The sequence below is a fragment of the Balaenoptera ricei genome, chromosome 4 (assembly GCF_028023285.1).
Source record: "Balaenoptera ricei isolate mBalRic1 chromosome 4, mBalRic1.hap2, whole genome shotgun sequence".
Taxonomy (NCBI): domain Eukaryota; kingdom Metazoa; phylum Chordata; class Mammalia; order Artiodactyla; family Balaenopteridae; genus Balaenoptera; species Balaenoptera ricei.
In genome coordinates, this window is record NC_082642.1 from 101,322,421 (window position 1) to 101,333,698 (window position 11,278).

Genomic DNA, 11,278 nt, shown 5'->3' on the forward strand with positions numbered 1-11,278 from the left:
CACAGTTTGCCTTCCCCTCCAGAGGGACATGATATACCTTTACCTGGCTACCCATAAGGTATCTCAAAAGCCTTGCCACCACATACAACCTTTATAGGTAACTGTATCCAATTCTCTCCAGGAGCACAGGTATGATGATGTTACATTGATTACATCCTCCTCTGAGGACATTCTTTTGACACACCCATTCAGGACGTGCAAATACTCATGAAAAGAGGATGGGTCATTGCCCCACACATAGTGTAAGACCTGCTACCTTGGTTACATTCGTGAAAACTATTTGGTAAACCAAGGGCCACTCCATCCCTGACAATGTCAAGGAGCAACATTAGAACAAGTCCAACAAGGAACAATACATATTCAATATCCTGTGATAAACCATAATGGAAAAGAATATGAAAAAGAATGTATATATCACTTGGCTGTACAGCAGAAATTAACACAACATTGTAAATCAACTATACTTGAATAAAATAAATAAAAAAAAGCAAAGTCCAACATCTTTTAGGTCCTTTTGGATACTGGAGGCTATATATTACTCATTTACAAATTTTACTTAAGCCTGTTTACGCTGTTACTCGCAGGTCAATCCACCCTTAATAGGTGGATTCCCAAAAAAGATTCTAAAATTTGTCAAAATTATAATATAACAGACACTCCCAACAGTGCTACTTCCTCCCCCTATCCCCCCACACACGAAAAAACCCCACACACAAACACACATATAAACACACAAAGAATCCTTCACTGTAGAGACTTTAGCAGCCTCTTTTCATGACTCCTGGAGTCTCTGGACCACCCACAGTGTCCATAAGTTGTCCACTGGCTTCTGGTGCAAGAAACTCTCTCCTCACCTCCACACAATATGCCATTTAAACAGCCATGACTGACAGCACACTGGACCCTCCTAGAAGCAGAGGCTCTCACAAGCCCTGAGCCTATGACCCTCCATACCCAGATGCCCATTATGCCTTGGGTCCTGGGAGCAACACCTTGCAAGCTCAACATAGCCACCAAGGTCTCCTTGCTGCAGGGCAGAAACACACCTGGGCCCTCCGGCATATCCCACCTACAGGCAGGCATGGCCCTCCCCTGTTCTCATTCAGATGTCATGGTGCTAGAAGAGGTCACCCCTCTCCCGAACCCCTTGAATACCTGGAGACCAGTTTGGATTCAACCGAGTGAAAGCAATAGGCGTTCAACACTTCTAACTCCCATCTGAAGTGTGAGGGACAAACTTACTGTTCAGTGGACAGCAGCATCATGACCCCTACACGTGCTGGAGCTCACTGGAGACCTACTGCTTTTCATCCCTTAACCAGGATGTCTCTGAGGAAGGAAAGGACCCAGAGGTCTGCACAACTGGCTGAACTTCCCCCAGTTTTCTTAACACTGAATGCTCTGGCCAACAGTCGGCTCCATCTGCACATTTTCACAGACTCTTGGGCCATTGCCTAGGAGTTGTACCATTTGGAGTAAAGAACTCTGGAACTCTCTTGCTTTCAGATACTCAAAATATAAATCATGGTCCACGTGTCTATACATAAACTAAAGCCACAATAAAAGGCCTCACCAAGACACTCCTTATCCCCATCAAGAGTTCTAGACATTACTAATAGTGACCAAGGTACTCATTTTATTTCTCAAAATACACATCATTGGGCTCTTGAACAAGGCATTCCATGGAACTTACATTTTCCTTACTGACTTCAGGCTGCAGCCCTCATACCACAGCCATGATGGCTTACTTAAACAAGTTCAAAATTAAACTCAATGAAAAATGGTACATTTCAGTCATCAGTCAAGACACCAACGGTGAACTGTAAACAGTCTCATTCAATTTTTTTATGTTTGCCTGCTGACAGCTTTTAGGCCTCACCCCCTCCTTCTTCCTCTCTGTCCCTCAAATGGGCAAGTTGGCAAAAAAAAAAAAAAAAAAAAAAGCCTGGGTGCTCTTTCCTTTGGTATGGGTGGGAGAGTCAAACCAAGCAAGACCCTGTAGGCACACAGGAACCCCTGACCCCACCCCCTAACCACAATAAAAGCCCAAAGCCAGCCTCCTTCCCTTGCCCTTTCAAATCATTTTGGATCTTCTTGAGAAGACTGCCCTGCTCTTCCCTCTTCACTATGTACATATATAAGTAATACGCCTTTAAATATAAGTACTAAACCTCTTCACGGTGTGTGTGTGTGGCATCGTCAGTTTCTCTCTCCAAATCAAATGTTGGGTAGGAGTCCATTCTGGCTTTACAGAGTGGCCACAGCAGAATCCTAGCTCTCTAAGGTATTAGCTACGCGGTCACTTGCAGTCGCTCAACCTCTCTAAATCTGTTTTCTCCACTCCACAGTCTGGGTAACAATGCTCTCTAGTCTAGACAATAAGCTCACTGAGAGCAGGGATCGTCTGTGTTGCTCCCCATTTATCCCAAACACGCAGTGCCAGGGACACAGCTGAATGAGTGACTGCTTCGGTCTGTAAATATCTACCTGGCCTATTTCATAGTAATGTTTTGAGAATCAACTGACATAGCACATTCATTTATTTGCTCATCCAACAATTATTTGAGTGCCTCTGCCGTTTTATAAACTATAAAATGCTCTCGATTAAAAGGGACTGCACTGACTGCAACTCTCTCAAAGTAAAATACACACACACAACCAAGGTAAAAGCAATGAGGATAGTGTTCAGAAATGCAGGTACTCCTGCAACAAAAGTGGGCTTTCACCCTAGAGATTAATCAGCAAGTTCTTCCGTTAATCAAATAAGGTAGTAAACAAATAAAACTAGCTGAAACCAAAAACGTGGTTGACAGCACAGTGATTTAAACTATCTATAGTTCTGAGCCCTTTTATCAAGAGCTGAAAGTTAAGGGAATGGCGTGAGACTGGATCGACGTGATCCCAGGTCGGAATCATGACAGTGGGGCCTTAGGCTGGGGCGTCCGGACTAGGACATCTCGGGACCAAACGCCAGCCTTCCACGCCCACAAACAAGCAGATCTTCCCACCACCGCGCAGACCGAAAGGCTCCCAGGAAGCACAGGACACCGTTTCCTCGGTAACAACTTGCCAAATTACTCTAAAGAGCACCAAGAAAAGGAAAAAGACGAAATAATTTTCATAATCTGAGAGGGTTCAAACAACCTTCGTGAAGAAAACTGCCGGGTAAATCCCCGGCTTGGGAACTCGTCCCAGCGCGGCGCCGCTTACCTGGCGGACCGTCAGAGCGCCTTCCATCGCGGATCCCTCCGCCGCCGAGGTACCGCGCACGCGCGCCCCGCCGCGGGGAGGGGGCTGCAGGCGCGCGCCCCGCGGCCCCCCCGGCGCGCGCTCCGGGCTCCCGGCCCCGCGCGTCCCTCCCGCCCGCGCTCCGAGGGCCACCTTGGGTCCCGTCGGCGCGTCTTGCGCCCTCTGGCGGCCATTCACGACTCACCCCCTCCACACGCACCCCTACCCCAGTTGTAATGTTAATTTGTTAGCTGGCAGGCCTTTTTTTTTTTTTTTTCCTTTATTTTTATTTTATTTATTTATTTTTATTTATTATTTTTTTTAATTTTTGGCTGTGTTGGGTCTTCGTTTCTGTGCAAGGGCTTTCTCTAGTTGCGGCGAGCGGGGACCACTCTTCATCGCGGTGCGCGGGCCTCTCACTATCGCGGCCTCTCTTGCTGCAGAGCACAGGCTCCAGACGCGCAGGCTCAGTAGTTGTGGCTCACGGGCCTAGTTGCTCGGCGGCATGTGGGATCTTCCCAGACCAGGGCTCAAACCCGTGTCCCCTGTATTGGCAGGCACACTCTCAACCACTGCGCCACCAGGGAAGCCCCGGCAGTTCTATCTTTGCTAGGAATCAGGATGAGCCCCTGCCCTTACCTACCTCCCAACCTCAAACTCATGTGCCTACCGCGAAGTGGCTTCTAGGCACAAGTCACTCCTCCAAAAGCCTCCACTCTGCTTCTCATTTATACGTACCCTGCTCCAATGTGCAGAAAAAGTGAATTGCATGGCAAGGGCTGTTCCTTCAAATAAGCAATTGAAGTTATTGATAAAAAGCTATTGAATGTTGTTGCAGATGCTAGTTCCAAAAAAGCTATAGAAGACATTTCTAGAACAATTGAGGAATATTGAATACGAAACGTTGATTAGAGCTAGTGTTACAAAATAATGAATGACATAGATAAATTTATTGATATTCGTTTATGGATAATTAATACTTTTGATTATGTTGGAGAATGTCTTTATTATTAGAAAATTCGTGCTCGAGTATTTAGGAGTGAAGTGTCGTGATGTCTGCAACTTGATTTCAAATGCTTCAACAAAGATAGATGCCAGAGAATGGATGTGTCCCCCCAAATTCATAGATTGACACGTAATCTGCTTCCACCGTGTGAGGACGCAGTGAAGAACATTGCCGTCTGTGAACAGGATGCCGGCTCCCACCAGACACCGAATCTGCTGTTGTCTTGAGCTTGGGCTCCCCAGACTCCACAACCCTGAGAAATAAATGTTTGTTGTTTAAGCCACACAGTCTGTGTTATTTTTGTTTTGGCAGTCTGAGTGGACTAAGACAATACGTAGAGAGCAAACTAGCAAAATGTTAACAATTATTGCATCTTTGTGGCAGGTATGCCACTGTTCAGTGATTCTTTCTATTTCTGTATGTTTGAAAATAATCATGTAAAGTTGAGGAGGAGGAAAGAGTCAAATCCACTTCCACAGAAAGTCAGATATTGAGTGTATTTTTAAAATATATAATACATGCTAAAGGACAAATTACCTAATAAGATAATCAAGAAAGGATAGGTTCTTGTCCTTGTCCTGCGAAACTTTGCATAAGCTGTGTTTTCCTTCAATGTCGTGTACAAGAATAGGCTGAAGAAAAAATGACTATTCTTTGAACCAGAAGCCACACACTTCTTTGGATTGAAAGAGTTTAATAATGCCAGTATTTTTTTTAATAGTACTTTAATGGTAAGATGAAAGGGATCAGTATACAAAGTATTTTTTAACTATTTAAAATTTTCTAAAATTTTGAAACAATTTCAAACTTACATAAAAGTTGCAAATATGTTACAATAACCTTTTCCCTAAACCATCTGAGAGTCAACTATGGACTCAGAATACTTTGGTGAATATTTTCCACACACAAGGACATTCTCCTAAACAGTCACAATATGACCAACAAAATTGAGAAATTAACATTATAATACTGGCTTCTAATTCACACACCCCACTAAAGTTCTACCAATTGTCCCAATAGTGTCCTTTATGGCAAAAGAATCTAGTCCCAAATCATGTTACCATGATTATTATGGCAATTAGTTGCCATATCTGTTTCGATGTGCAGTATATATTAAAGCTGCCCGCTCCACAGAACCTCTCCTCATCCATCCCACCCTAACACCCCTTGCCCAGCCATTGCAGTCACCGCATACTTCACTCTCCTCACCCTGCTCTGGTTCTAAAACCTCTCACAGTGCTGCCCCCACTAAATAGTTTAAACTATTTGTAAAGGCTGAAAAAATGAAAATCATATGATAAAGGAAGATCCTGTGGTTGGGCTGAGCGAATCACTATTCAGGTTTTAGACCCAATTTAAAGTGAATGGAATTGGTTTTAAAAAATCTAATTTTTAAGAAAAAGAAGAGGAGAATAGCAGTGAATATCAAATTTCTGCAAGGGTAAAAATTATTTATGTTGTAAACAATAGAAGATATCATAAGAGAAAAATTAATAATGTCCATTAAAATATAAAATTCCAAAGGTTAAAAAAAAATAACACGTTTTTAAAAGACAAAGACTTGGTATCTTTAAATGCATAGAGAATTTATTAAACATTAAGACACAATAACATGGATGAATCTCAAGAACATAATGTTGAGTTAAAGAAGTGAGTCAGAAAAATACAGTAAGATTCAGTTTATAACATTTCAAAACATGTAAAACCAAACAGTACACTGCAAATACAGTTAAAGGATACAAATATAACAAAACTCTAGAGAAGAAAAAAATCCAATAAGCACAATTTCCCTTTGAGAGGGAAAGAAAGGGGTTAGATTCAGGGAGGTGCATAGGGAACTTCAAACTGGACAGGGGTATAAAGTTGTTATATAGTCATTCTGGATACCTTACATATATAGATATATAATATATATATTCTTATCATATAATTATTCTATCTACTCAATATTCAATAAAAGTAATTTTAAAAAATAAGACCCTTCATAGATAAAATGAAAGAAAGATATGATTAGACAATCCCATTGGCCAGGCAGAACAAATGGCTGGCCCTGAAGTAAAAATTGTCTGGGTTGAAATTTTGGCTCCACCATATATTGGCAGCTCATCTAATCTCTTGTTACCTGTGTCCTCATTTGATACGTAGAGATAGCAACAGTATTGTATTAGGCAGCTTGAGCTACCATAACAAAATACCTCAGAGTGGGTGTCTTTAAACAACAGAAATGTATTTTTTCACAGTTCTGGAGGCTAGAAGTCCAAGACCAAGGTTCCACCTAGTTTGGTTTCTACTAAGGACTCTTTTCCTGGCTTGCAAATGGCACCTTCTTGCCATGTCCTCACATGGTGTGCTTTCTGGTGTCTCTTCTTACTAGGGCACTAATCCTGTTGGATCAGGACCCCAACCTTATGACCTCATTTAACCTTAATTACAATACGTCCTGACTCCATATACAACCAAACTGACAGGCTAGGGTTCGACGTATTAATTTAGAGGGGATACAAATATTTAGTCCCTAATAAGTATGAAGTAATAATGGGCTCGAATTTGATAATCTATATAAAATAGCACAGCCTCTAGCACAGAGCAAATTTTCAATTAAGGTTTGCTCTTTTTAGTATATAGTAATCAAAGAAATGCACATTTGAAACGACAAACCATTTTTATAATTCAATTGTGTGATAGTATAAATTGGTACTTAATAAGTCCTTTTCTGGGAATCTACACCAAGGAAATAATCCTTTATTCATCAAGATGTTCTCTGCAGGATTTCTTATACTTGTGAAATATTAGAAAAGTAAACATCCAAAAAATGGGAATGATAGTAACTAAATTACAGTATATTTACTCAGTGGACACTTATGAAGGCATTATATGTTTTAGACAGATTTCTGAAGAGCCTACTATCTGGAAGGCACTATGTTTTGGTTTTGGCAGAATTAATAACTTAAATTTCCTAAATTTAAAATACAGAAATGGAGATAGACAATCATATAAAGTTCATATAAATGTGAGACTGAGATTATTATAGGACTAATATATTTCTCTTTAATCAGACACAAAATTGGTATTATATTAATAAATTGTAATACATTTTATTTTGGTCTCTAAGCAGCACTATGTTGAAATAAAAAAGATTTAAAATGGTTTGTAATCATTAATTCAATAGATATACACTGAGCCCCTAGTACGGGCCAGGCACTGTTCCGAGAGCTGGGAGCTCATAAATAAAATAGATAAAAATCACAGTCTTCATGGAGCTTATATTCTAAAGTGGGGAGATAGATCATAGGTAAAATTACACCTATGCCAGATGGTGATGATGGCTTTGGAGACCACAAACCAGGGAAGAAACAGAAAGATTTTGAATAAGCAGGTCATAGCTTCACTGAGAAGGTAATATTTGAATAAAGCCACGGGAAGAAGGGAATATGCCACAGGGATATCTGGGATAAGGGGGCTTTAGACAGAGGGATAAGTGAGCTCAAAGATCTCTGGGGTGGAAGGGTGCCTGGCCTGTTTGAGGAGCAACAAGGGAGACCAGTGTGGACAGAAGCAAGTAAGCAAGGGGAAGAGAAAAGTAAATGAGACCAACAGGCAAGGTGGATGAGGACAAGTCAGATCTCGCAGAAGATTTTAAGTATTGTAAAGACTTTGGTTTTTCCTTTGCATGAGATGGAAGCCAGTGGAGAGCTGTGAGAATAAGAGTGGTGCCATCTGACTTGCTCTGTAAAAGGACCACTCTGTCTACTGTAGTCTCCTGATTGGTCTCCGTGCTCCTGTCCTCTCCCCTTACAGACTGTAAAGGGGAGCCTGAGCGGACATCCAGATTAGAAGAGCCCCTGCCTTGAGCCTTACTTTAGAGGCTCTACTCTAGGCCTCCTCTGGCCACATTCCTCCCTTTAGAGACCACACTCCAAAGAGCCAGAACTCTGAATCCTTGTCCAAACTGCCCCAAGTCCACTTCCAGGAACCACAAAGACCTCCTCCGTGAATCTGTTCTTCCAAGAATAAATGACATCACTGGTGTGCACACCCGTAGCCTGTGGAGTTACCAAGGGGTGGCTGTTTGTAATGGGTGTAAATGGAGCTTGGATTTGTAGACTAAGTGTCCATATGCATGGACACAAGGGTCCTTGCAATGGGGAATGGAGCCAGAGCTGGAATAAAAGAAGAACAGGTTGCAGGCTAGTGGCCAGGAAATAGTTATCTCCACATCACTTACTACCTGGCATAGAACTCTGGGTAGCCCAAGAACGCTAAATTCTAACTGGTTTTTTAGGTCTTTGGAGCAATATATTTGCAAAGATAGGAAAGTAGAATATATTTAAGTTATTGATTTATAATTTTTACAAACTTAGGCAAATATGCGCATCCGTTTATATTCTTGTCCCAAACTCCACAAATGTTAGGAAGAGATGATAAAGGGGCAATGACAGAATCAAAGAGACCAATTAGAAGGCTACTGCAATAACTCAGATTAAAGATGATGACTTGGACCAGAGTGGCAGTGGTGGTAGTGGTGAGATTCTGCATAGACAGTATTTTGAAGGAAGAATTAAAATGATTTTCTGGTGGATTGGTTGTGTAGTATGAGAGAAGGAAGTCAGGATCACTCTAAAGCTACTGGCCTGAACACTTGAAAGGATGGACCAACTATTAACTGAGATAAGAAAGCCTAAGAGAAGAACAATCTGGGGAGAGCTATGAGTTTGGTTTTAAACGTGTTAAGTTTGAGATGCCAATTACACATCCTAACGGATATGTGAAATAAGAAGTTGTATGCATAATCCCAAAGTTCTGGGGATAGAAATTTGGGAATTATCAGAATATCAATGGTTTTTAAAGCTATGAAAGTGGATGAGAGCACCAAGTGAGTGAATGTAGATAGTAAAAACATCTGATGACTTCTTCCTGGAACACTCCAAGATGTAGAAGTTGAGGAGATGAAGAGGAAACAGCAAAAACTCTGGGAAGGAATGGTCCATGAGGTAGAGGACTTCAACCTGAAGCCAAATAAAGTATTTCAAGGGGGATGGAAAAATCAAAGATGACAAATATTGTTAATAGATCAGATAAGATGAGAACTGAGAATAGTTCTAGATTGCTCTGTATCAATCTGGAGGTCACTGGTGACCTTGACAAGAACAATTTCAGTGGAGAGCCGATTCAGGAGGAAAGGGAAAAGAGCAGAAGGCAGCGTGTATAAACAACTAGTTGGAAGAGTTTTGCTCTAAATGAGACAGTGAAATATGGTGGTAGTTAGAGGGGGCATTTAGAGTCAAAAGGGGGCTTGTTGTTTAGCTTTGTTTTCAAATTTTGTTTGTTTTTTAAGATGGGAATGATAACAGCATGTCTGAACATTCATGGGAATGACCCAACAGAGGGAAAATCACGAATGCAGGAGAGATAGGGTAGGGAGAGCTGCTGGAGTGAAGACCTTGAATAGGTAAGGGGGTAGGATTCAGTATGCAAGTGGATGGGCTGGCCCCGGATAGGAACGTGGGCTGTTCTTCCTTAGTATCAAGGAAGAATAAATGGGCACAAGTGCAGGTAAGTGAACAGATGTGCTGAGGTGAGTTTGTGGAAGTTCTCTTCTGGCTGTATCAAGGCAGCCCTGACAGCCAGGAGACGGCCTGGCACTCACAGCCAGGCCACAGTGTTCTGTGAACACAAAAAATTTCACACAACACTAATGTCAACCAAAGCCACCCTGTGACTGCGGTAGAACAAGACAAAAACGGGGTCATAGTCATGTCTAAACAGAGACAAAAATGTGGACATGGCTCAGACCACCAAAATGACCAAATATCCCCCTAAGCTGGCTAATATGAGTGACACCTGCTTCTTTCCCAGTCACAGCTTTAGTTTCACTTTGTTCCTCCCATCTTCTAGGTAAGATTTATGAAGATACCCAATCATAGAATTACTGCCGCTTTCTGACAACATATAATCCAGGGAAAATCCCCACCTCTTGAATCCTCCCTACAAAATCCCCCAACACAAACCCAAATCCCATAGTAAATCCTTTCTAACACACTTTTACTGAGACGTCCTCAAGGTTCTTCATGATGTGCTTTCACCCTCATGGCAACGAGTGCTGTTCCACTACAGGTGTTCTCCTGGTGGCCTTTGGCTGAAGGGCATTGATATTTCTCAGTGAAATAACACCCAAGCCTGAAAGTGAATATGAAGGACAAGTTGTTGGAAGTTTGAGGAGAAGGGAGAAATTATGAAATACTTACTTGGGACCATAGGAAAACAAATGGACTGACGTATGAGGGAAACAGTAGGATTGCTGGGCAACACCAATGCTTAAATGAGATTCATGGTCATGTATTTAAAGAGAGGTCACACTAATAAATAAAGAACTCCTAGAAACTGAAATGGAAAAACCACAATCAGGTAAGAAATTGATAAAGTATATGTCAGAAAGTTCACAGAAATGAAATACAAGTGCCTCTTTAAAATATATTAAAAGGTGCTCAATTTCACTCAGAATAAGAGAAATTAAAACCACCCTGAAATATCATTTTCACCTGCTAGATTGACAAAGGTACAGAAATTTGATAACACATTCTATTGACAAGACTGTCAGGGATATAGGAACTCTCATGGTGGGAGTGTAAAGCAATATAGCACTTTAGCAATAGCTATAAAAATCACAGGGGATTTTTATTCGGGGAATTAAGATCCTGCATGCCACATGGCACGGCCAAAAATTTTTTTAAAAAATTAAACAAAAAATAAAAAAATCAAAATCAAAATCACAGAATGCAGATCCTCTTGCAGCAATTCCACTTCTGGGCTTTTTCCTATAGATTTAATTGCATACATGCAAAATAATGTGCAAAGTTATTCACTGGAGAATTGTTTGCATTAGCAAAAATTGAAAATAAATGTTCATCAATGAAGGCCTGTCTAAATAAACTATGTACATCCACCCATTGGAATTCTATGCTGATTTTTTTTTTAAGAATGAGAGGACGATCTCTATGTCGTACACCTGAAACTAATATAATACTGTAAATCAACTAAAAAAAA

The 11,278-nt window shown here is 41.1% G+C and overlaps 1 protein-coding gene across 2 annotated transcripts in view; it reads right to left on the reverse strand.

The window, feature by feature from the left end:
- The window catches only part of GRAMD1C (GRAM domain containing 1C), a 95,986-nt gene extending 92,703 nt beyond the window's left edge, over positions 1-3,283 (reverse strand). For both annotated transcript variants that reach the window (XM_059921109.1, XM_059921108.1), the window contains exon 1: positions 3,211-3,283. In XM_059921109.1, coding sequence (XP_059777092.1) covers positions 3,211-3,237 — 27 coding nt within the window. In that variant the 5' untranslated portion in view covers positions 3,238-3,283. The remainder of the gene's footprint in view (positions 1-3,210) is intronic.
- Positions 3,284-11,278: the final 7,995 nt, after the last annotated feature.